General features: G+C 54.6%; 8 protein-coding genes and 4 pseudogenes across 8 annotated transcripts, besides 9 other annotated features; 6 read left to right on the top strand and 6 right to left on the bottom strand.

The window, feature by feature from the left end:
- Positions 1 to 9896: a sequence feature (areas not merged during assembly with more than two copies in the genome that could not be assigned to a particular haplotype).
- Positions 1033 to 1064: a sequence feature (AT_rich).
- Positions 1812 to 1926: a sequence feature (T-rich).
- On the bottom strand, positions 2012 to 4516 carry Tc00.1047053511255.700 (trans-sialidase, putative; the record flags this gene model as incomplete). The annotated part of the gene is made up of 1 exon (XM_816600.1): positions 2012 to 4516. One exon carries the CDS (start codon positions 4514 to 4516, stop codon positions 2012 to 2014), a length of 2505 nt encoding a protein of 834 aa, XP_821693.1.
- On the bottom strand, positions 5756 to 6988 carry Tc00.1047053511255.690 (mucin-associated surface protein (MASP), putative; the record flags this gene model as incomplete). Its single annotated transcript, XM_816599.1, has 1 exon — positions 5756 to 6988. One exon carries the CDS (start codon positions 6986 to 6988, stop codon positions 5756 to 5758), a length of 1233 nt encoding a protein of 410 aa, XP_821692.1.
- Positions 6283 to 6328: a sequence feature (GA-rich).
- Positions 6354 to 6381: a microsatellite.
- On the bottom strand, positions 7204 to 7539 carry Tc00.1047053511255.681 (annotated as a pseudogene).
- On the bottom strand, positions 9025 to 9804 carry Tc00.1047053511255.670 (mucin-associated surface protein (MASP), putative; the record flags this gene model as incomplete). Its single annotated transcript, XM_816598.1, has 1 exon — positions 9025 to 9804. The coding sequence occupies one exon, from the start codon at positions 9802 to 9804 to the stop codon at positions 9025 to 9027; it is 780 nt and encodes a 259-aa protein (XP_821691.1).
- Positions 9897 to 10403: a sequence feature (areas merged during assembly that could not be assigned to a particular haplotype. This can correspond to areas where the two haplotypes were merged or to regions with more than two copies in the genome that were merged during assembly.).
- On the bottom strand, positions 10113 to 10781 carry Tc00.1047053511255.660 (mucin TcMUCII, putative; the record flags this gene model as incomplete). The annotated part of the gene is made up of 1 exon (XM_816604.1): positions 10113 to 10781. The coding sequence occupies one exon, from the start codon at positions 10779 to 10781 to the stop codon at positions 10113 to 10115; it is 669 nt and encodes a 222-aa protein (XP_821697.1).
- Positions 10404 to 10687: a sequence feature (haploid, non-Esmeraldo-like haplotype).
- Positions 10688 to 24957: part of a sequence feature (areas not merged during assembly with more than two copies in the genome that could not be assigned to a particular haplotype) that runs on past the window's edge.
- Tc00.1047053511255.655 (uncharacterized protein) lies at positions 11630 to 12763 on the bottom strand (the record flags this gene model as incomplete). The annotated part of the gene is made up of 1 exon (XM_816605.1): positions 11630 to 12763. The coding sequence occupies one exon, from the start codon at positions 12761 to 12763 to the stop codon at positions 11630 to 11632; it is 1134 nt and encodes a 377-aa protein (XP_821698.1).
- Positions 14728 to 15030, top strand: Tc00.1047053511255.650 (uncharacterized protein; the record flags this gene model as incomplete). Its single annotated transcript, XM_816597.1, has 1 exon — positions 14728 to 15030. One exon carries the CDS (start codon positions 14728 to 14730, stop codon positions 15028 to 15030), a length of 303 nt encoding a protein of 100 aa, XP_821690.1.
- On the top strand, positions 16126 to 16698 carry Tc00.1047053511255.640 (mucin TcMUCII, putative; the record flags this gene model as incomplete). Its single annotated transcript, XM_816596.1, has 1 exon — positions 16126 to 16698. The coding sequence occupies one exon, from the start codon at positions 16126 to 16128 to the stop codon at positions 16696 to 16698; it is 573 nt and encodes a 190-aa protein (XP_821689.1).
- Positions 16973 to 17058: a sequence feature (A-rich).
- Tc00.1047053511255.630 (mucin-associated surface protein (MASP), putative) lies at positions 17263 to 18405 on the top strand (the record flags this gene model as incomplete). The annotated part of the gene is made up of 1 exon (XM_816595.1): positions 17263 to 18405. One exon carries the CDS (start codon positions 17263 to 17265, stop codon positions 18403 to 18405), a length of 1143 nt encoding a protein of 380 aa, XP_821688.1.
- On the top strand, positions 18979 to 20121 carry Tc00.1047053511255.625 (annotated as a pseudogene).
- Positions 21303 to 22706, top strand: Tc00.1047053511255.618 (annotated as a pseudogene).
- Tc00.1047053511255.611 lies at positions 23504 to 23944 on the top strand (annotated as a pseudogene).

Raw genomic sequence — 24957 nt, 5'->3', positions numbered from 1 at the left:
GGTGTCCCTTTTCTGGGTCCGGCCCTCACCGTGCCATGCTCTCAGCGTGCGGTGCGCCGGCCGCTCCAAACATCCACACGTGCTTGCGTCTCACCGTCGCTCCCTGCCCCGTTCGTTGGCTGCATCAGGGATGCCGCCATCCGGAGACGGGCATAAGGACGTTGCATCCAACAAAACCTTCAGAGGCACCCGGTGGGCCAACGACGACCGTCACTGCGGGATGTGTGGCCCTTCCGCCGCTCACCTCAAATCGCACTTCTACGCCTCCCCGAGCAGCAGCAGCAGCATAAATACACCGGTCCACTAGAGGCCGTCACCAGCCATTGCAGGAAGACCACTGTGCCCCAGTGCTATGAAACCCAAACTGCATTGACGGGCCACTTCGGAAAATCCTGTCGCATCCTCCCCCATTATGCGGAAACACATCCGTCGTGCATGTGACCACCGCAGCCAAATGAATCTGGTCCAAATACCCTCCAAATTAAATTCCCCTTTCCTCACGCCATTCCTTCATTCCATACGCCCTGACCCCTATCCGCACGTGCCCACTCACACAAACCGCCATAGACAGATGGTGGCCCAACGCCCCGGAAAAACATGCCCAGCACGCACGCGCATAACAAATGACATGCGCAAACGCACGGCACAACGGCGGAGAAGCGCACACCGAAAGGATGCGGCCCTCCACAGCAGTCAGAACCCACCGCGCGCATCACACCAGCAGGAAGAGTGACTCGCGGTGCGCACTCCCTCTCTCCTCCTTCCATTCATGCCCACGGAGGAAGCAGCAGCGACCCGCAACTGCCAGCACACGCTACAAAAGAAGCATCCAAATCGAATGAAATCTGCATTTTGTGCGTGCATGTGGTTGCGTGTGCCTGCAGACACACGAAGCAAAGAAGTAAAAACAGGAGCAGAGCATGTGAAGGGACGCACAAAAAAAACTGTACAGCGGAGGTGCATGGCAGAAATAAAGAGAAAAAGACTGCTCAAGCTCATGACATTGCACTGCAGAAAAAGCAGAGGCAATACATAAAAAAATAAATGAAAATAAATAAAAAAAACTATCTTCACCCTTCCACTCCTCACAATTTGAAAAGAAAAAAAGAAAATAATTATAAAAAAGAAATCGTCCATTACGGCCACACCCAAATGACAAAAAAAAAACACAAAAAAGCACCCAACTACCATCTTACTCCAGAAATTGCCTGCATATATTTTCCGAAAATAAAATTAAAAGATATTTAAATGTCTTTCAACCGTCCGACCCTCCGTGTGTCCGCACATCGTTTATATTTCATGGGGTCATCTGCGTGCTGCTGCTCCCCTCAGCCCTCTCATCGGCGCGTGAGTGCGGCCCGCAGAGCACAGTCACTCGTGTGTGTGGGGACTGAGAGAAGCACGCAGACATGACGGCAGTCGCGTCACTCCATCGGGAGAGTGAGCGCAGCAAAAGAAAAGAAATATTAAAAACACGGCGGCAGGGTGTGGCTGTGTGTGTGTGGCGCTGCGGGTGTCTGCCCGCCCTGGCCGCAAGAAAACAAAACAAGAGGGAAGAAATGTGTGCTCCGCCCCACAGGCCCTCGTCGCACGCCCACACGTCACGGCTCCCTCAGCGCGCCGTTCGTCGCGGCCCCTCCTCATGCGTGCAGCAGGCGAGGCGCACAGGGCCGTCGTCGTGAGCGTGTCGGTGGGTGTGCGAGTGGAGCAGTTGGGCGGAAACACACGGCACCCCTCACAGGAAGAGTGCGGAAGAAACAATTAAAGAGGGAAGAGTGGAAAAGAAAAAACATCCACAGTGATTGCCCCCGAAAGCAAAAAAAGAAGTGATGGGGGAAATGAAAAAAAAAAAAAATTAAAAAAAATGAAAAAAATTAAAGCATTAAAAAAAGAAAGTAAACAACGCAAACACACAAAAGAAAAAAATTATTTTAAAAAACCATTCGTTCCCATGGGGGGTAATTCTCTGCTGAGGAGGTCGCAGGTGTTCCACGCGCCAGCCAGTCACTCCTCACAGAGCCGCATACCCCCACAGTCCCAACAGAAGCAGCAGCGGCAGCAGTCCGCTTCTGTAAACATTGCCGCCATCACCCGTTGTTCCTCCAATGGCATGGGGCCCCGGGGCCGTCGGCACTTGCTGTGTGGTGGCAGGCTTCCCCCCCGTTGTTATTTGCTGTGCTTCAGTTTCCTGTCGAGGCCGCTGCAAGGCCATTTTTTCCTCTGGAGCTTCAGAAGGTTTCGTTGCGAGGAGAGCCACAATTTGTTCCCCTTCCACGGATGGTGAATCGGCATCTTCTTCCACATCGGCATTCTCACCTGAAAATGAAAACGGGCGGTTGTACAGCAGGACGTTCGTCACAGTCACAGAAACGTCTTTTCTCTGTGTGTTGTCTCCATCCCCTCCAATGTAGAAGTGGGAGATCTCTTGCGATTCTGCTGCTTCCAATCCACGTTGCGCACTCCCACACACACGCTGGCCATCGACGTACGCAGAGCCCTGGGTGCCGTTCTGTAGCACAATGGCCACTTGGTACTGTGTCTGTGGCTCCCAAGTGCTTTTAAGCCTCTTGGTCGTTCCGTCACTGCACAGCACCCGCCACTTCTTTTCGCTGTCGTACGACAGCTCCATAAGTTTTTTTTCGCCATCAAGACGCACACCCATCAAAAGGACGCTGCCACTTTTCGGCACACCGTGGATGGACACCGTCGCCACAAGAGTGAAGTTGTAGTTCGCAAACTGGTACAGCTGATTATCCCCTTGACTGCCAACGGGCCACTCCGCCCACGCACCACGTCCTTTAAATGTCACGCCATTATCCGCCTTTGCAGCCCCATCTTTATAATTTACTGTGGCGTTCACGCCGAGGTACTCATCCCTCCATGTGCCATCAGAGAAGTTGCCGGACAAAAAGCCAACCAGCCCATCCGTGATCTTTACAGCGCCGCAGCCATCGTCAGTTGAGGAATCATGCTCAGCATTCTCAGAGGGGCACAGCTTGGAGACACGTCCGTCCACTTCCTTCCAGGTCGTCAGCACATCCTTCACCCGCTTCAGCTGCTCAGTCAGGAGCACAGAGACCATACCGGGTGATGGTGTATCCCCTTCGGCCTTCTTCTTCTCGTACAGTGCAATCAACTTCTCATTATTCTCTTGATTACCATTATTCCCACTTTTGTACAGCAGGGCGCTGGCGGCAGCATCGTCCCCGGACACCGGCCCAATATCAACAATGTGCGTATTGTCCGTCAGCCAAAGATGGAGTACGCCCTTTCCATTAACTTGTTCTTTCTCAGCATTCTTGGGATACACCGGCAAAGTAACGAGCATCACATTCTTCTTCTTATCATCTCCAACATCGTCGCCAATCGTCGCTGTGATGAACCCGCTCCTAACGGCCTTCCCTTCTCCGTCCTTTGGGCTGCTCCACACGCGCGAGAGTGTCCCGAGTGCCTCCGTCCACTCCTCCCCCTTGTCACCGGACTCGTACACCCTGCGACGGCCATCATCACACGCAGTCATCATCATGAGTTTTCCCTCCCACTCCACAACGGAGGGATCACTGCAGCCATCGTCAGGAATCACCTTCGAAAGATTCCAGTTTTTAGCATCCGAGGAGTATATGATCAGCGAAACGGTCTTTCCACCTTCTTCGGTGTCTGCCTCCTCCTTCTTTTTGGTGCCTTCCAATGGGAACACAAGCGTACCGTCATTCATCTTAAGACCCGATCCACCGCCGCCGATCAGCCGCTTCAAGATACTGTGTTGGTTGCCTTTGTAAGTCCACGGAATGGCGTAAGTATCGTTCCAATAAATTCTTTTACCTTTTTCATTCTCTTCACTGACGTGCCCTTTCACCAGCATGAGTCCCCAGCCAACTGCCCGATCATTGTCGGCATATGCCCAACTATAGTTTCCAGCAAGCATGTAAATATCACTTCCCTTCACAACTGTTGTTGGTCGGCTCACATGTACTTTAGTCTTGCTTTGGGGATCATCCTGACCCGCTGTACGGCAGACACGTTTCTCTTCTTTATCGGCAGGACATTTCCCTCCTTCACATATACATCCCTCCGGTACTTGTGTCTTCAAGTTACTCTTATCCAAGTCCTCCTTTGGCTTATCATTCAACCTTAGGAGCTCCGATGCAATCCCAGTGAAACCACTGCCTCCCTTCGTGCACTGAGCCTCGGCAACGGCAAACACTTGACCATCCATTTCAACAAGACTGGGAACACGTAGCAAACTCAATGTTTCCCCAACTTTTGTATCTCTCCAAGCAAAAGGTGACTTCGGTACAGGTTCCTCAGGTATCGGTGGCTCAGCAGCTTGCGCAACTCCAGTGCCGCAGCACATCATCACGACGAGGAGGAGCACCGCGGAAGCAAACACACGCCGGGACATGTTGGGCCTCTGCCACTCACTCTCTCTTCCTTCCCTCCTCCTTCCGCTGGATCCGGTCACGCGGCGACGGTTGTGTGTGCGGGGTGCCTTCACTGCAGCAACACGTGAGAGCATATAAATATGTGTGTGGGCGGTGTGTGTGTGCTGTTGGTCCTTTTGATGCCTTCGAATTTCACAGTAGCAATTAGCGCTTGTTTGCTTTCTTCTTAAGAGAGTGAAAGGAATAAAAACAGGCTAATAAAATATGGGTGAAAGAATAAGCACTGCCACCCATCCACAGTGAGTGGCACCATCATCCCCGCCGCAGTCACTCCCAACAACAACAACTCACGCACACAGACACACGGAACGAGACGAAAGAACAGTGCACCGGGAACACACAGCGACTGCCACCACCAGCAGCAGCAGGAGTCACGGCGAGTGTCTCGTTATTCACGCGTCAGCAGACACCGAGCGACGCCCACAGCCGGCAAAGCAACAAGCGGGATGCAAGAGCACAGGACCGTCCTTCGCAAAGCACACGAACTGCCGCCAGTCATTTTGCTGTTCACCCTTCCAACGCACATCACCCCACGCAGGCTAAGAATCCCTGACCAAAGTATACACCGCACAGGAGATACACATCGGCACGTGCAGCAGCTGGACGAGAAGCAATGCGCACTTGTCCCAGGCACCATAACCCACACCACCCAATCCACCGCACGCCCGCAACGTGTCAATAAATAAGTCGCAGACTTCCCCTCCTCCCTCGCAAGGGACGTCGCAGCTAGAATCCTCTGCATGCGTCCTCAGCAATCACGCCGCTCTACAGAGTATGCATAATGGTGTGTTTGTTTGTGCGTGCGTCAATGGATATAATTGCAGAGCAGCTGTGCGGCACAAGAGTTCAAAGAAGAAAATAGAAGAAAGAAAAGGATAGCACACACGCAAATTACTCATATCATCACACACGCAGCCAGTGGAATGGGTGCACTCAAACACAACACAAGTAAAACAACAAAAAAAGCCGAAGCGTGGGACGACCAGCGCACACACACTCTCATTACTCCCGTAAAGCAAAACACACACACAGAGGGAGAGAGAGAGAGGTCGCCCACTCAATGCAATAAAAACAAAACAGAAACAGTTACGGTGCTCCGTCCATGCAGCCAGGCAGGACGGCAGCGGTGCGTGTCGTGCAAAAGAGAGCACCAACGGGCCTGCATGGGTGTGCATGCATATATACAATGGGCACATTATTGTATGTGCCTCGTGGGGTGAGGTGAGGGCGAGAGTCCATGCAAGGGGACACACACAGAGAGAGAAGGAAGAGTGTGTGTGCGGGCGGTGCACGGCTCTCTCTCTCCCTCACTCTCACGCGGCCACCACCGCAGCAGCAGCCGCACACGCAACAAAAAGAAGAAGCAAAAGAGGGGAGGTGGTGTGGGAGGCCGCGGTGCTGCCGTCACTGTCGCCAGTTGTCACCGTTGTAGTTTTCATGGCTGTGGCCGTCACTGGTGTTTCTTTCGGATTGACATCTTTATTTTCATTTTGTTTTCCCTCTGCTGTCCCTGCAACATCAGCTGCTGGACCATAGTCTCCAGTTGTTTGCGTGCTCCTCTCAGAATCATTATTGGCGGCATCACCGTTTGCCGTGGGTGATAGTGGCCCTGATTCTCCATGGTCGGCAGATGGTTCATTCGGTTGATTGGCTGCGATGGAGTCAACGCTCTTTGTTTGTGAGTTGTTGTTTGAGTCCTTTTCGTCTTGGACTTCTTCTGACTGTTTCACGTCCCCTAAAGCCTCAGGGCTGGGCTGTCCATTCGTTTCTGTTGTTGCTGTTTGTATTTCTTCTTTATTGGTTGGACCTCCAGGTGTCTCCGTTGGTGCCTGATTGCTTGCTTTTTTTTTGTCTTCTTCTGTCTCTTTTTCTTCCGCCTCCTCTTCACGACCGTCAGATTTACTGCGAAGATCTTTTTCTTCTTCCTCCTCTTCTTCTTGCGGCGGTTTATCGGGGATTTCATTACTCTTGGAATTTTCCTTCAAAGCGGGTTGTTTGACATTCTCAGTGCCAGAGCTGCCAGATGAAGAAGAAGACGACGACGATTGATCAGCTCTTTGGTGTTGGGAATCACCTGCATTAACGTCCTTTTGTTCCTTCTTATCTCCTGCTACGTTTTTATCATGTGGATCCACCACTTCTAATTCCGTAACCTGTTCTTCTGTACCTGATCCTCCAGGCGTCGGCTGTAATGCTGCTGCTTCTGGTTGACCTTCGACACCGAGATCTCCTCCTAAACCAGGCGCCCCTCCTCCCTGATTATTATCAAGCGATGTTTCTTTCGGCTTACCCGGTGGGAGTGTAACACTCAATCCTGATCCAGCTTCCTCAGCTTCAACCGCCTTTATTAATGCCATTCGAGCGGATAACAACCTGCAGTCCGACTTTAGAGACACGCCGTCATCTCCACCATTACTCGTGTGCCTCAAACCGTTCCCTCCACCCTCACTGCAGTAATCCTCCATCGCGTACCCAAAAACCGCACCGCACCACAGCACGCAGAGGGCACATACCAGCAGCACACGGCCAGTCATCATCATCGCCATCACTCCTGTCACTTGCGTGCAGCCTTCAGCACAGACTAACTCCCCGTCAACGGAGAGTGAAAGCAAAAAAAAAGACAAGTCACACTGCCACGCACCGTCCCATCCAGCAATGAGAGTCACACACAACAGCAATTAAGTGGGCGCGGTTCAACAACAAAAAGGAATGCTTCCTGTCCCGTTCCTCACACCCCCACAGTCACTATTACTGTTATTCCCTCTCCTCAGTCCCTCACAGGCACGCCACGCTCACTTCAACACGCGCCCCTCCAGCAAAGGCAGTCCTTCATGCGCTCCCGCTGCGCCGCAACGTACGCCACATCCTCCTCCCAGTCAAACAGCTCCGTGTCCTCCACGTCCCTCACAATCGCCGCCATGCCACGGCCACACACAACACACACAGCGCCACAATGTCGTGCCGCCACTTCGCCCCAACCATGAGCGCAACGCTCAACGCGTACTGTCGCACGTGCTCCATGCGCTGCAGCCACATGCGGACCAGCCTCACCGTCACGCACTGCATCTCGTTGTCCTCCTTCTGCATGAAGCAGACCCTCACACCTCTCGATCCACGGCCAGGGTGCTGCAAAAGGCTGCCGAGAAAAGCCACGTGTGTGTGGAAGACCCCAATGCGCGGGGCGTAGTCGGCAGCCACCCACGCTCAGTTCCTCGCACCTCTCCGCTCCCCCCAATCGCCCACACACAAGGGCGGTGCCATGGGAGAGAAAGAGAAGTCCGCCACACAACACATGCACGAATGCACACGCAGCAGCAACGCCATCCACGTCGCACTGCAAGAAAGATCCATGCGCACCGCACGCACACAACCGCAGGGAAAAGGGACGGAGCGCATCCAATTCCAGAGCAAAGTCCTTCACTTCCCTCTGCCATGACAAATTGGCATGGCGCCTCACCGCAGGTTGTGGCGGGTGGCGTCCCACACCCACAGTGAGGCACGGCGCACACCATCCGCTCCCCTCCGAGTGCACCCAGCAGGCCGGCGCCCAGTCACCCTCGTGCCATCGCAATGGGGAGCAAAAACAATCGTCGCCGTAGAAGATCGGTGCCTCTAGCAAAAAAAGAAAAAGAAATGGAGGCATGTCGGCAGCACAGCCAGCAGAGCGACACTCAACGGGACACGGCAACACAAAGTGACGGTGAGCACAGCACAAACGGAAACAAGCCACAGCGAGTCACCCAAAAGAAAAAAGAAAAAAGTGTGAGTCCAGCAGAACTCACAAAATTAAATAATTGTTCGGGCAGGACTTTTATTTCTTGTGCCTAGAAGCACATGGCAGCCGTGTGCACACATTCTGCCCGCTCGAAAAATGGAAATTAAAAAACAGATCTTGCTGTTCCACCAGCCCACACAACACCTTCACACGTCATGCGGCATGTGGCCTGTTCCTCCAGTCCCCCTTTCGTGCAGTCCGTGAGAGGCACAGCAGTGAGGCCGGCACCGTGTGTGGGCAACAAAAAACAAGGAGGAGAATACGTCACTCGTGGCGGCGTACAGCCTCAACCATTAGAAGAAAAAACATTATTAAAGCAAAGCACCAAAATCAAAAAACAACGAAAAAACAATCAAGTAAAAAAAAAAGTGCAGGCGACACCACACAAAAAAATTAAGGTTAATAGAAATATGCCCACAAAACAACAACACAAGTAAAAATTCAAAAACCAAAGTGAAAAAAGCCGAAGCGTGGGACAACCAGCACACACACACTCTCATTGCTCCCGTAAAGCAAAACACACACACAGGGAGAGAGAGAGAGGTCGCCCACTCAATGCAATGAAAACAAAACAGAAACAGTTACGGTGCTCCGCCCATGCAGCCAGGCAGGACGGCAGCGGTGCGTGTCGTGCAAAAGAGAGCACCAACGGGCCTGCATGGGTGTGCATGCATATATACAATGGACACATTATGTGTGTGCCTCGTGGGGTGAGGTGAGGGCGAGAGTCCATGCAAGGGGACACACACACAGAGAGAGAAGGACGAGTGTGTGTGCGGGCGGTGCACGGCTCTCTCTCCCTCACTCTCACGCGGCCACCACCGCAGCCGCAGCCGCACACGCAACAAGAAGAAGAAGCAAAAGAGGGGAGGTGGTGTGGAGGACCGCGGTGCTGCCGTCGGTGTCACCAGTCTCGTTTGTCTCACGTGTTCGGGTGGTGTTAGCCGGTGACTTCTCGGAATCCCCCTGAGTGGCCGTCGGTATGGAAGTGGCGTTAACAGCTGGGCGTGCTTCATGTGTTCTTGCGACGTCGGTCGGTGTACGGCTGCTCCTGTCAGCCAACTCACCACCGCCACCAGCACCACCGTCTGTGGAGGCCGGCACTTCAGACAGCTGTTCATTATTGACCGGATCTGTCTGCGGGGGTTTCACAGACTCTGGTGCAGCACCTGGTGATCCTTGCGCCTGACCCTGCAAGGCGCTGGCAGCAGAACTTGACGACGGCAATGGCGAGGCCAAATTGGCGTCTGTGGTTGCGGCTGCAGGCCGGCCACGAGAGGTGACGCCGGAAATCTCAACCGCCGTTTTGTTTACGCATTTCTCAACTTCTGTATCGTCGTGCGCGGGTAACGTGGCATTTACACTCGTAATGAAAGACATTCGACAAGATAATCGAATCGACTCCAGCACTTCCTCTGTGAGCTTTTCGATGGCCTTGGTCACCTCCTCTGGAGTCATCGTTTCCTCCGCATTGTCACGATGCGGAGCACTCGATGAAGTCTGCGTCGCATCACACAACCAGGCACCGCACCACAGCACGCAGAGGGCACACAGCAGCAGCACACGGCCAGTCATCGTCATCGCCATCACTCCTGTCACTTGCGTGTAGCCTTCACAGACTAACTCCTCGTCAACGCAGAGTGAAAGCAAAAGAAGAAACAAGTCACGCAACCACGCACAACCACCGCAAAGTGTCAAATGGCAGCAGCCCAGCGCACATACCATAAGGCAGTGGGAATCAGTGGGAGGACAAAAAACACACACACAGCCTCGCAATAGTTCATCAGCAAGAAAAACACACAAGAAACAATTAAAAACGAAACAACATTTAACAAACAGCAATAAAGCAAAAACACACAAAAAAGCTGCACCAAATGGCTCCAGTGTGCGTGCACTCACACAAACATGCGTCCACGTAAAAATTTGTAAGCGTGCCATGAATATGAGTGTGTCCGGGATGCGTTCAACGTGACGGATGCGGCGAGCAGCAGCTGGGCACACACCCACGCAGAGCTGCTGAGGCTGCCGTCGATTTCGCGAAGACGTGACGGTGCGCGGGTGGTCGTCGTGGTTGGCGCCTCTGTAGTCTTAGTGCTTGGTGCCTGTGTTGTCGTGGTCGTCGTGGTAGTGGTGGTTGTCGTATTTATTGCATTTGTTTTTTGATTTTGTTCATTTGCCTTATCGGTCTCATCACCATCCGCCTCATCATTGGTGGATTGCCCATCTTTTTCCTGATCCTGCGTATTATTGGAAGTATTTTGTGACTCTGCCGTTCCGGTTAATGCAGCCGTTAACTGTGACATAGGAGTCGACGGATTTGTTTCCTGCACCTCATTACTCCCCCTCGTTTCTTCTTTTTTCTCCTCTTTTGGCTGTGGCGAGAGAGAACTTGTACTTTGCGGATTCGTCTCCGGACCTGTTCCCCCTGGCTTTGGTTCCCCTTCCTCTTCAACCTTTGAAACAGATTCACCAACTTCACCTTCACTTGCTGTCCCGCACACGGACGGGCAGCAGCACAGGGCGAGCACCAACAGGGCGCACAGCAGACGGCACGTCATCATCATCGTGAGTGTGGTCGTTCAGTGGTGTGGAGCTGATCTGCACGGTGAGGGACATGGAGAGCAGCAGGGGAGACGAGAGGTGCGGCAGACACACACAGAGGGCACACCACATGAGGAGAGGGCAGCAGCCAGGCATGCACCGTACGCCGCAGACCACGCACGACACACACTCCAATCCACAGCAGCAGGCACACACACACACAGCCCTGCCGCAACACCAACACGCAGATGGAGGAGGGAGAAGCAAACAGGAGCGGCACACAAGGCTCCACCGCATGCACATACGGCGAGAGCGGTCCGTCGTGTCGGCACCCCTCACGGAGGATACACACACACAAGAGGAGGTGCAGCGCACACAGCAACACAAAAGCAAAGTAACAATAATAAAGGGAGAGATCCCCGCACACCACGTGGATTGTTGGTCCACGAGAATTGCAGCCAATATCCATCACAAAAATAACTTTTTATATTGTTTTCCATTTCTTTCTATTTTGCTACAATAATGAGTAAATAGCGCAAGGGCTGTCCGTACAAAAGTGGCAAGCATGCCGTCGCAAACGGGCCGTCGTGCACGCTGGGGCAGTCCAAAACAGTCGCAGTCCATATTCTCAATGACGCGGCATTACCACGGTGGATGAGGCGGAGTCTCCCGTGGTCCGTCGGGGATCAGCAGCCCGTGGCGTCTGTGATACAGCGGTGGCGGAAGAGCCTGGTCCATCTCGAGTACCCGCGTGCTTTTGCTTCCTGCGTGTCTTGCCTGCTAGCATGCTTGCGACTTCGGTGGCGACCTGCGCACGAGGAATCTGCTAAGAAGACGGTGGAGCCATTGTGGCATCCGCTTGTGAGGCCCGTCAAACTATTATAACGCCAGGCCGAGTACGTCGAGCATGTGCCCTCATACTGTGGACGGACAAGCGCACTCTGCCGCAGGTTGGGCAGGAGGACGTCAATCCGCCACTCGCTGGTCGGCAAGGAGTTGCAGCGCTCACGCCTGGAAGAGGTTCCGGCGGAGGCAGAGGCGGGCCGGTCACCGCAGTGAAGAAAGGGCGGCACCACCGACACAGAGGGTTCCTTGTGATCCGCAGGGCGTGCAGACCTGTCGAAGAGTGGGCAGGAGTCGCATCACGCCTGTGCGCGGAGCCGCCACTCGGGAAAGATGTCCGAGTTGAAACCAGGAATGGAGTCCTGCCACACCGACAAGCGCCTGTCATGCGGTGTGCGCGCCTTCCTTTTCCTCCTTGTCTTCCCTCCAATCCCGTCGCTTCACTGCAGTGAGGAAGCCCACGTGCCAGGCATTGACGCAGTCCTGCGGGAGGGATCGCGCAATGATGGCGTTGGCGTCCGCTGTCACGCTGCGTGGCACTCCGCGGTGTCATGGGAAAATGTGGAGCCAACAGTGCAACCCCGATCCGCCAGCGAAAGCGGCACGGTACAAATCTTCTCGGCGACGCCGTCGCGCACCGCCAGCGAGCCAAGGCGGAGCGACTCCATCGCCGAGAGGGAGTCTGTGGCAGCAGGAACTCGTGTGGGCGATTGGGATGCTGCTGCCAGACGGGGAACTGGGAACTGTCTGTGGCCATGATCGGTGGCAGGACGCTCCGCTCGGCAGGAGCACGCAAGGCTGCCAGCAGCTGCGCGGTGAGGCCCCACAGGCAGCGCGGCTGTCCGGGGAGCCAAGTGGCAGCGCAGCTGTCCGGGGAGCCAAGTGGCAGCGCAGCGGACCCAGACGCATGCTCAACGAGAGAAGACGAGCCGTCCGTCCAGCGGCCTGCGTCGTACGGTCCCAGAGAGACGCAGGCCGCTTCAAGGGCCGATCGTCTGACACCGTCCAGGGCGTCCTTGGCGTGCCGTGGCCGGAGGACGCCCGCCTCGTTGCGGCTCACAGTGTCAAGGTAACAACGCGCTGCCCAGCATGAGGGGCGTGGATGTGGCCCGGGAGATCTCCATGTGACCGCAGACGCGTCGCAATTCCTTGAGGACGGCATCTCCCGGGAGCAGAATACTCGTCGCGGCCTTCCCAAGTATTGACGAGGGTGCGGTTTCTAAGCAGGTTGCGCCACGCACGTCCTCAATATATCGGAGAATTGTGAGGCGTTCGTGCTCCGTGGTGCCCGGGAACCGACGATCCTCCGCAGCGGTGCTGGATTGGCGGCCAGGTGGACAGAAGTATCCTTCGATGATGCGCGTGGGCCGAGCGATGCCGTGCAGCTGTCGCCGTGCCGCACTTCCGGGCTGTGGAGGTGAATGGGACCAAACACGGAGCGATGTCTTTGCCGCCGTGGTGCAACGCACTGTGGACGCATCCAACCAGAAAGGACCGCATGGTGTGATGGAACGCCACAGCTCCTGCGCCCAGCCGCGGCTGACGGCGGCGTGGTGCGGTCTGCTTTGGTGTCTGTGTGAAGAATTTTGCTGTTTTTTAAATTTTGGTACGGACCGATGGTGCATTGGCGTTTTCTGATTTGGTAGGAGCATTGAGTTTCTGAAGAAGTCTTTGCAGGTGTTCAGCGTCGTTGTGAATAACAGATGTGCGCCTGCCTCCGTGAAGTCGACAACAATGTCCTCGGATTACAACATAAAGCACTGCGGCTTAATCTGGTGTTTTACAGCAATTTATTGGACGGTGCGTTTCATTTGCGGTTATTGGGTCTTTTGTGGGGAAGGTGGGAAGTTGAGGGCATGAGGACTGAATTCATTTGAGTGGCTGCGTTCCGTTGACTTGCGGCCAGTCGTGGCACTCTTTTGGGGTTTGGCGGCTCGTCTCTTTTGTTTGCTTCCCACCGCACCACGTCGATAACACTGATCCGAAGGAACATTTGTTTGACCGCGTGTGGGCTGCTGCCGTGCGTGGTGCATGGACCATGTGATTGTGTGGGGAGGAGCGTTGGGGTGACGAATACTTCTGTTTGGCGTGTCGCGGTATGTCGGAATGATGTTCGGATGACATGTGGAGGGTGTTGTTTGTGGTTTGTGTGTCTTCTCTGGTGGAGCCGACATGTGTGCGGGATTGTGGCATTGCTGGCTGACAGCTCCACGGCACTTTTCAGCATTCCTGGATGTGCTGAGGAATGACGGCTGGCGACCAGCGTGTTGGTGCTGCTGGTGGGAATAAGTGCATCGGGAATAGGCCATTTTCTCTTTTCCGTGCTGGAGCCGATGAACTGGCACGAGGGCACCGGCTGCAGGCTGCCTGCCAGCACGTGTGAGCAGCGAATCCATGCACGCACCGACGCTCATCGCAAGAGCGTGTGCGATCACAGTGGCCTTTTGTGGCGTGCTTTTATGGACGTCAGCCCATCGAAGAATGTGTGAGGCAAACGGCTGACTGCACACGAGGAAAATAATTGCGTGCACTGTGCCGTGCTTCAGCGTCGATGGCAGGGCGACAGGAGGGCCGTGCTGGCAACTGAGATCTTTGCGTCGCGAGGGATGTCGGTGTTGATTTTAGGTCGTCGAGGGTGAAATGAATTTGCTGCTGCCCGTGTGTGTGGCCACTCCGGCAGAGGGCGGACACAAAAGGGAGGGATGCAGGCGCTGCGTGTGTGTGTGCAGGTGCCACGCAACAACGTCACAACAAACATGCTGCGACTCGGTGACCCTCACATCGTTGTGGTCCTCAAGAACAGCCGAGGCACGGCCCACATCGATGCACTCAGTGGACGGAGTGAGGCATCTTTTGAGGCGCAGCAGGGAACAGGATGTGTTGACGCAGCCACGACGTGCATGGAGTGTCGCGATGGCACAGCCGGCTGTGGGTGGTGGAATATTTACTTCTCGGAGGCAACAGAGAGAGAGAAGGAGCTGCTCCTGCTGCTGGCGTCGTTGTGGCCTCCCATGCCGATTATTGTCTGTCCGCTGATCATGGGTGGCATGCCTCCACTAGTGACGTCGTCCGCAGGCATTTCACAGCACCTGTGAAACACACACCACGTCGCATGCCTTGCTGTGGATGTGGTGTCGTGAATGCAGCCGGCATTATTTTGCCCGACCCCTTTTCACTGCATTGCGACGAATAGATGCGTCGCCGCCCGAGTCATTCACCGCAGCTCCGTGTGTTGTACTGCCAGCACAAGACTTTCTTGTTGTCTGGCGCCTGGCTGACAGTCCAACACCACAGCGTTGGGACATGCAGGGATGTGGACTGCCGCTCACGGTTTTGGGCACCGCTGCTTGGATGCGGCGGCCACACGAGCGGATGTATTGTGGCACAATCAAATGCGTGAAGTACGCGGAATCACAGCGGCTGCAATAATATCAACGGTGTGGCACCACGGAGTATGTGAGGGGGTGATGCATGATGAATCACAGTGGGCGGCATGCGAGGGAAGTGCACTGCGACGGAGCGTCATCCCGCCCTCAGCCTGCAGGGGAATGTGCACCCACAAAATATATGGACGAGGCACCACCAAACACACATGCCCTTCCATGCACCAACAAATAGGAGCGAAGGTGCGTTCTGGTGCGTGGGAGTCCACTCACATATTTTCATTTCCACCGCAATAAACGGTGAGGAATCAGGAGCCACAGCAACGAAGGGAAAAACAAACATCTATTGCAACACTTTACCGGCGAAAGGCAGGAAGAACACAAACCGAACTGTTGACCGCAACAACACAAGGAACATTCACAGGAGGAAAGGAAAATAAATAATTGTCCACCCTGCAGAAATCCCCAACACACGACCCAGGCATGAGAGTTTACCCTCCAAAAAAACACAACGAAGCGCATGCAGACATCTGTCAGCATTCAAGCAGAAACACAAATAAATGATTGCTTGCATTATTCCATTCCTTGCGCTTATTTTTGAGTGTGCTGCTGCTGCTGCGGTGATTTCCAGGCCTGCATGAAGTGGTGTGCGATGAATATGAACGACGGCCGAGGGCAACTGAATTGTTTTTGTGATGAATATTGGCTGCACTTCCCGTGGACCAACAATTCACGTGGTGTGCGGGGATCTCTCCCTTTATTATTGTTACTTTGCTTTTGTGTTGCTGTGTGCGCTGCACCTCCTCTTGTGTGTGTGTATCCTCCGTGAGGGGTGCCGACACGACGGACCGCTCTCGCCGTATGTGCATGCGGTGGAGCCTTGTGTGCCGCTCCTGTTTGCTTCTCCCTCCTCCATCTGTGTGTTGGTGTTGCGGCAGGGCTGTGTGTGTGTGTGCCTGCTGCTGTGGATTGGGGTGTGTGTCGTGCGTGGTGTGCGGCGTACGGTGCATGCCTGGCTGCTGCCCTCTCCTCATGTGGTGTGCCCTCTGTGTGTGTCTGCCGCACCTCTCGTCTCCCCTGCTGCTCTCCATGTCCCTCACTGTGCAGCTCAGCTCCACACCACTGAACGACCACACTCACGATGATGACGTGCCGTCTGCTGTGCGCCCTGTTGGTGCTCGCCCTGTCCTGCTGCCCGTCCGTGTGCGCGGCAGGGAGTGAAGATAAAGCTGAGAAAGCTGGACAGGGTGCAACGCCCCAAGATTCATGGGGTTCAAGCGGTTCCGATAATCCAGGAGCAAAAGTCACGGAAGATGATGAGCACAGTTCAGATAATAAGCCAATTCCTTCAGAGGGACCATCGAATACCGCTTCTGCTCCACCAACTCCAACATCGGCAGGTACAGAAGGAACAAGTGGACTACCCACTTCGCAAGATGGAGGAGGTGCGTCTGGTCAGCCAGGGGGATCAGAAGAAAATAACCTTTCACCAGGATCAACAGGTGACTCCGATAAGTCAGCTGTAAAGAATCCGGAGCATAATAAAGAAGTGGCGCTAGTTGGTAAAGAAGTTAATGAACAGGCACCAACCACGACAACCACCCGCGCACCGTCACGTCTTCGCGAAATCGACGGCAGCCTCAGCAGCTCTGCGTGGGTGTGTGCCCCGCTGCTGCTCGCTGTATCCGCGCTGTCGTACACCACTGTGGGCTGAAGAGGTGTATGCGGTCTGTGCGTGCCAGCACTCAGCCACGGGGATTTGTGCGCGTTTACTGTGGTCCGATGTAAATAAGTAAGAGAAAATAATGATTGTGTGTTTTTGCTTTGTTTGCTTTCGCTGCCCTGCTGTGTGGTCCATGCCGTTATACACATCCGTCACGTTGAACGCATCCCAGACACACTCATATGCATGCGCAGTGGAGTCTTGTGTTTGAACGCATTTTTTTTTTTTGCGCTGTTGTACGTAAGCCGGAGCCATTTGCTGCAGTTTTTTTGTTGTGTGGTTTTACTTTTTCTTACTTTGTTTATGCTTTTTTAATGGTGTTTTGTTTCCAAAACTTTGTTTTTTTTTGCTGATAAATTGCTGAGGGGCTGTGTATGTTTGTGTTTTTTCCCCTCACACTGATTCTAACTGCCTCATGGTGTGTGCGCTGCCTCTGCTGCTGGTATTTGTCACTGTTTGGTGGCGTGGCCGTGTGACTTGTCTCTCCTTTTCCTTTCACTCTGCGTTGACGGGGAGTTAGTTTGTGCTGAAGGCTGCACGCAAGTGACAGGAGTGATGGCGATGATGACGACTGGCCGTGTGCTGCTGGTGTGTACCCTCTGCGTGCTGTGGTGCGGTGCCGGCGGTAGATGTGAAAATTCGGTAACCGCTCCTTCTGAGTCTGGAGTCAACAATCCCATAATTGCGCCGGTCCCCACAAAAGGCGGTGATTTGCCAAAAAGTAATAAAGTTGAAGACTCAAAACCTTTAGAGGATGACGATAATCATGATCCGGTGAATTTGCCGGAGCAAGAGTCCTGCAAGAATGATTCAACAAAGTCGCCGAAGTGCACTGAGGGCCCAGAAGTTGTAATTGATTCTTCTTTGGATCCCGTTGGCCAAGGCGAAAATAATGAAGTTCAAAACAGCGGGATTCCTGCTTCTTCAGAAAAGGATATGACTCTGAAAGACCAGGAATTACAGGAAAGGCTTCAGGATAGAGAAACGTTATCGAGAGAACCAGCAACAGTAAAAGAACCCAAAGTTACGATGTCAGCAGAACATTCATCCTTACCCTCACCATCAAAGGCAAACCAGGAGACAGTGAGCTCAGCAGATATCTATGGTGTCGGCATTGGCACAGTGCAGAGAGATAATATGCCGAATACGTTAACTGGTAACGATGGCAGCAAAAGTCGAACTGCACAGCCTGACTCCGCCAGTATCAACACTCAGACCTCTGTTGATGAGAACACCTCTTCACCTGAAACCGCACCGCATGTCAATACTGCTGCCGACACTGACAGCGCAGGATCCACAACAGCAGCACTCAACACTACCAACACAAAAAAGGAGAATAATGCCGACAGTGGCGGCAGCCTTGCAGCCTCACCAGCTGTAGGGACCAACACTGCCACAGCCACCACGACAACCACTCAAGATGCGAGTGAATTCAGCAAGGACGGCGTCAAGCTATCCACCGACGACGTGGAGCAGAATGCTTTCAAAACCAACTCTGATGCCGATTCAGGCACAACCGAAACCGCAGCAGCCAACAGTGAAGTGCCCACGGCAGCAAACAACGCCACCAATATAACAAGCAATACAGAGACCACAGCAGACAGTGACGTCAGCACCGCGGTCTCCCACACCACCTCCCCTCTTTTGCTTCTTCTTCTTGTTGCGTGTGCGGCTGCTGCTGCGGTGGTGGCCGCGTGAGAGTGAGGGAGAGAGAGCCGTGCACCGCCCGCACACACACTCGTCCTTCTCTCTCTGTGTGTGTGTGTCCCCTTGCATGGACTCTCGCCCTCACCTCACCCCACGAGGCACACAATAATGTGCCCATTGTATATATGCATGCACATCCATGCAGGCCCGTTGGTGCTCTCTTTTGCACGACACGCACCGCTGCCGTCCTGCCTGGCTGCATGGGCGGAGCACCGTAACTGTTTTTGTTTTGTTTTCATTGCATTGAGTGGGCGACCTCTCTCTCTCTCCCTCTGTGTGTGTGTTTTGCTTTACGGGAGCAATGAGAGTGTGTGTGCTGGTCGTCCCACGCTTTTGTTTTTTTTTTTTTCGTTGTTTTAATTGTGTTGTGGTTGAGTGCACCTTTTACACTCTTTTTTGATTGGCAGTTTGTTTTGACTTTGGAGGCTTGAATTTTTTTTTGTTTCATGTTGTTTCTATTCTTCCGGGAGAGTGCCAGCCTGTTGTATTCTTCTCGAGTCAATTAGCTTTTGTTTACATACGCCATGCTTCATTTGATCCACGTTAACCCCACGGTCTGCATCACTACCGGTGCTTCTTCTGTTTGTGATGATCTTTGCGATGTGATTTGTCAGCGCTTGCTTTCACCCTGAATTATTCCTTATTCCGTGACGATGTTGTGCGCTCCCACGGCGAGGTCGATTTCGGTTGCGGTGGGGAGAATGCATCTCAGGGCGCTGGTTGCGTTGCAGGTGTGCAGCGGCGTTTGGAGGGACCCATGGGTGCCCATAGGAATTAAGGCGTCAACAACGGACCCGTGTGACAGCAGGAGGCACTGCGACTTCTCGTGGCCTCACGCAATGAATTTATTGAATGAAAATCGCCACTCTAAGGATGGTGTTCTATCCTCTGCGCACGGTAACGCTCTTGCCGAGGAAACTGTTCCTGCTGCTGTGTAACCGCATGCGGATCGTCTGCTCGTGCAGCCACTGTAGGGTCCGTTGATTGTGCCCCCATTTGCCACGGGCAGCGTTTGCAGTTGGTTCACGGTGCCTGCTGGGCATCGTTCAACTGGTGTTGCCAATGCTGACATGGTGCTGTGCGTGGCTGCAGCGCTTGGTGGTGTGTGGGCACTGCCGTGCGCCACGCTGGAGGATGGCCGTGCCGTCGCTGGCGCCATGCACTTTGCCCGGCCGTTTTATTTCACGGACGCATCGCCGCGCACTTGATGGCCCATGCTTTTGGGTTCACCCACCCGCACATGGCCAGCCGCAGCATGGCGAGGCATGTTGCCGGTGTGCGTGGCAGGGCGCTGTTGGTGGTGGTGCACTCGACGACTGCCGCGATGCCTGCAAGCGAGCACCACGACTGCGACGACATTGATGGCATGGAACTGCAGGATGGCGATGGTGACGGGAGGACGCTGGAGTCGCACTGGTCGCAGCGCCACGCGAAGGATGAGTGGATGGCACCGATTGGTTGTGCCGGCTGCCGCACGGAGCTAACGCTGGCCGCACCGGCTGACCTGGGCTGCATGAGGGTGAAGTGGGTGATGGCGGAGCCGATGCGCTGGTGAAGGAATTCGTTCTGTGCGCTGCTGCAGAGGAATTGCTCCGCACCGAACATGAGTGAATATCCCCAGATGTTCTGCGAAGCGAGCATTCCCGTCAGACGCTGCACGTTGGATCGTTATTCCAGTGGTTGCTGTGTAGACGGAGTATCCATGAAGCTCAGCCAAACGTCCGATGGATAGTTGCCCCGTCATTGGTCCCGCACTGGATGTGAGAAATGCTGCCGCTGTTAGTTGGAGGGGAGAATGTTTGTCTGCGGTGCCTGGGGACAAGCCCTCTTCGTGGTGTCTGGACACGCTTCCCACGAACACGACGGATGTGAGGGACCCAGAAGAGGCATCTGAGTGCTGCAGCGCATGCGGCATTGAGGTGCCTCGGCGTGCAGGTGCGCCTGAGAGTGACTGAAGAGGGTAACGCCCGTTGTGTCCCATGCACGAACGGAGCGACGAGCACTTGGGCCACTCGACCCTACGATGAGGGAAAAGCTATTTGCCGTGACCACGCGCAGGTGTGCACGATATCTTTCACCAGCGGCAGGCTGCTTCCAGTGGTTCCGTGGGACGGCGAGGAGAGAGCATATGGAGCAGGACGGTCTCACCGACATCTACTGAACAAGGATTGCCAGGGGCATCCGTCCCCGTTGCGGAGAGCATTGATCCCGGCCGCGGCACACCACCGAAGGATGTCGAGTCAGCTGCTCCCCAGAAGCATCCGTCGCCAGAGGAGAAGTGGATCCAGACGGGATGCCCCGACAGACCGCAATAAGCTTCTCTCGGCGGCAGAAATCGAAGCAGCGAGACGGAAGGCACGCAGGCCTCGCCCCTGACTCTCGGTGATGACACTGTTGCTGCTTGTCCCTGTCCGCTGCTTCTTCTGCTTGCCTCTACTGCCGCCGTGCCAACACTCTATGGAGTTGCGGTGTGTTCAGCGTTGTGCTGCGAGGCGACTGCGCTTCCTCATGCGTGGCCCGCACCCAGAACTGGATGCCCAATAGAGAAACATCCATTTCATTCGGTGCCGTTCTCCATATGCATGTACTGTATGGGCTCCGTTTGACTTTTTATTTGAGATTGGTTGTACTTCCGATGCACATAGCTTCTCCCGTGTTGGTTGCCGATGTGGGCCACCGTATGGTATTATGGCATTGCTTGTGTGTTTGTTAGATTTTCTGAGACGCACATACAAAAAAAGGTGCGAGTGAAATGTGCACACACAAGACAAACACACACACGCATATCCAATCACATTGTCTGTGTGACTTGTACTTGACATATTATGTGGGGCGGGTTGGTGCGGTCAAGGCCGACGGAGGCGGGGCAGCCGCGTGAGCCCAGCAATGGCGTTTGTGGTTGTGTGCGGGATTATATATTCCATCAGATGCTTGACGCCGTTCGTGGATTGTTTAAAGTTTTTTTCTGCGATGCCCATGCTGCGTCTGCGCTGAGCAGCTCACTGCGTCTTCATGATCTCATGGAGCACGGCGTGACGCTGCTCGAGAACCCCATGACGCCGCGGCAGCCGATTATGAGTAGCCCTGCACCCTACTTTTTGTCGTGGAGAATGCGTCTGTGAGCCGCGTGGTTGAGGATTGGATGGCAAAGGTCCCGCACAGGGATGCACACATCTTTGCGTTGGGGTGCACCCCGCATCGTAGTCCTCAGCAACTCGATTGTGCTCGGATGGCGCCGAGGGCGACGCGTTTCAAGGACATTATGTTAGACTTCGCCGCCCGTGAGGTGCTGGTGTTACACCTCAGCATGCAGAATGGGTTCCCTCAGCTGCTGTCGCCGCTGTCGCCTCCGAATTGAGAGTCCGTTGTGGATGTTGCGGCGTCACGTCCTGTGGCGGCTATTCACGCCATGAACAACGGTGTGCCTGCCATTCGCCAACAAAACAGTGGCAGCATCTGCCATGGGCTTGCCTGGAACTTTTTTGAGGGCTTTTCAGACCTTGCTACGACGAGCCGGATTTCACTTAGAGGCGCCGACAGCCGCGGCAACCCGGTGCGGATCATCTTTGATTGGGGCTGTGTCACGGTGACGCCGCTGATGCAACAACGCAAATGTCGGTGTCTGCTTGATGACCTGATGCCGCTGGAGAAGAAATTGTATGACCAGACCCGTAGGAATCGTCTGGGTGAGGACTCGAAGCGGCAGTAATTGATGAGGAATATGTGTACTGGTGCTCGTACCGTCATTGTTTTCTTGCGCAGTGGGTGGAGGAGCTTTCGGTGGCGCTGAAAAAACTCCACGCGTATCACCCGGGATTGGCGCAGGGCGTGGAGCCGAAGACCAATCTTGCGGAGTTGAGCGGTGCGGTGCGGGCTCCGCCGGAGTTTCGGGAGATGCAAGCCAGACTGTGGCTGCACGTCGATATTTGCGCGAGGCTTGTGGCACAGTACCGGGAGAAGCGACTGGCGGAGGTGCGGGAGGTGGAACAAGACATCGCCGTTGGGCACCAACCCCTCAGGAAAAACCTGGATGGCGTGCGGCACCTGACGAGGGATGCCGCGATGCCCCGGCCAGTGCGTCTGCGTCTTCTCCTGTTGCTTGTGGCTGCGAGCAGCACCGACGAGTTGACGGAGGCCAAGAAGCAGCAGCTGATCCGATACGGTGGACTGACGCCCGCCGCCCATTTGTTTGCGAACCTTGAGCATGTGACGAGGAGGGCCGGGAGCGTGCAGCAATACAGCACGGCGTCGGCGCAGAGCGGACAGAGCACGAGTTCCTCTGCGAGCAACGCCGCGACGGACGAGGATACGTTTTTGAAGCATGCCTGTATGATTATGGAGACGGCGGGCAGGAAGAGGACGCTGCGTGTTGGGCTGTCGTTGGCATCGATGGAGCGCGATCATGCGATGGGGCCAAATGGCGCGAGTGGTGGCCATAACAGTGGAGCAGCAGGAAAACCGCCGGGCCATTTCAAGGGTGTGGTGGCAAAGAGGAGAATCATCCTGATCTGGGTGGCGGTGGTGGGACGATAGCCCTCACAACTCCTCAGCGCATTGTGCTGCTTGTTTTGTGTGGTGTGGCCTGCAGCGAGAGGCGCTCGGTCCATGAGATATCCAAAGGGTATGGCCGTGAGGTGGTCATTGGGGAGCCTCGCTGCTGCGTCCTGAGGTCTGTTTGTGCAGGGACTTGGCATCCTACGGCACTGTGACTCACGGGCGAGACACGCACGGGAACGCATCGAGAGCCAAAGAGTGGGAAATACACAAACACACACGATTGCGGGTGTCCATTGGAATTGTGTGCGCTTCTTCCTGCATTCCGTTCCTCTCCAAGAAGTGTTTCATACGATGCGCGTGTTTGTTTCAACGGCCGCGCTGCTCGCCTTTTGCTTTTTTCTTGTGTGTGCGGTTGCAAGTCATTTCTTTGATACGATGAAGGCGGTTAAAAAAGGAAGGACATTTGTGGGGCATGCAACCACGGCTTCAGTGTTAATCCACTGGTGCTGACTTTTTTGACAGGGCATTTGTGCACGCTTTTCCCTCCAATGTTTATTTTTTTTGCACAGGAGTCAACGGGTGGGCATTCGTGAGTGCTGCGGCGGGCTGTTGTTTCCTTCGCCGGGACGCGCTTGACTGCGGCAGCTCCATGACTTTGTGCACAAAAGGAATGGGACTTTCTCCGGATTCTCACCGCAGGCGCATGCCGTGGACGGCCGCAAAGGAGTGTGTGCCCGGTGTTGTTCATAGCTCCAAGGAAAAGATGGTGTTGGATGATGCACGACGAGTGGATGTGGATTGTGTCGACCGTGCATCGCAGGTGTATCCGCTGGAGACATTGTGGGCGACTGTGGCCAAATGCGAGTACAATACATCTACCGGAAGAACATTTTTAATTGGCTTCTCAGGCGGAATCAAATGCACTCAGGCAATGGGTTTACCGCGAGGATTGGCAGGAGGTGACGCACGACGAGGACGCCACCAGCACCGCCATTCATTTCCGTCGCCACGAGACCACAACGCAGCTTCATGCGACTACACGCCTTGCGGATTTTCCGGGGTGACATGGACTGTTCTGTTTGGCGCCACTGTTCCCCATTCCCGAGCTTTGGTGCAGACTCCCTGTCGATGCAATTTCCTGTTGCTTGCGGACACACCCATTGATTGATCCGGCCGGCACCCCAGCCCATTGCTGGTGCTTCTTGCATGACCGCTGCACCGCCCCCAGCAGCTGGTGCAGTGGGACTGGGGACGAGAACACGGCAGAACAATTTCAGTCAGATGGTGCTGGCAGCCCTGTCAGCGTCCCACCCAAACCACCACCGAGCACAGAAATCGACGGGATAGGAGAGGAATCAAATGACTGCCAGGGAACCAATTGTCTTTTAACATCACTCCTAGTCAAACAGCCGGAAGTATTCACGACAACATCATTCACCAACAATGAAAAAGGAACAACCACCACCGCCGACAGATAAAGCACCACCGCGGTCTCCACACCACCTCCTATCCTTTGCATCTTATTGTCACGTATGCGTTCCGCTGCTGCGATGGTGCACAGGCCTGCATGAAGTGGTGTGCGATGAATATGAACGAGGGCCGAGGGCAACTGAATTGTTTTTGTGATGAATATTGGCTGCACCTCCCGTGGACCAACAATTCACGTGGTGTGCGCGGATCATTCCCTTTTTTATTGTTACTTTGCTTTTGTGTTGCTGTGTGCGCTGCACCTCCTCTTGTGTGTGTGTATCCTCCGTGAGGGGTGCCGACACGACGGGCCGCTCTCGCCGTATGTGCATGCGGTGGAGCCTTGTGTGCCGCTCCTGTTTGCTTCTCCCTCCTCCATCTGTGTGTTGGTGTTGCGGCAGGGCTGTGTGTGTGTGTGCCTGCTGCCGTGGATTGGAGTGTGTGTCGTGCGTGGTGTGCGGCGTACGGTGCATGCCTGGCTGCTGTCCTCTCCTCATGTGGTGTGCCCTCTGTGTGTGTCTGCCGCACCTCTCGTCTCCCCTGTTGCTCTCCATGTCCCTCACTGTGCAGATCAGCTCC

Source organism: Trypanosoma cruzi, genomic scaffold, assembly GCF_000209065.1.
Source record: "Trypanosoma cruzi strain CL Brener 1047053517083 genomic scaffold, whole genome shotgun sequence".
In the NCBI taxonomy this organism is placed as follows: Eukaryota; Euglenozoa; class Kinetoplastea; order Trypanosomatida; family Trypanosomatidae; genus Trypanosoma; species Trypanosoma cruzi.
This window is presented reverse-complemented; position numbering and strand designations above follow the sequence as displayed.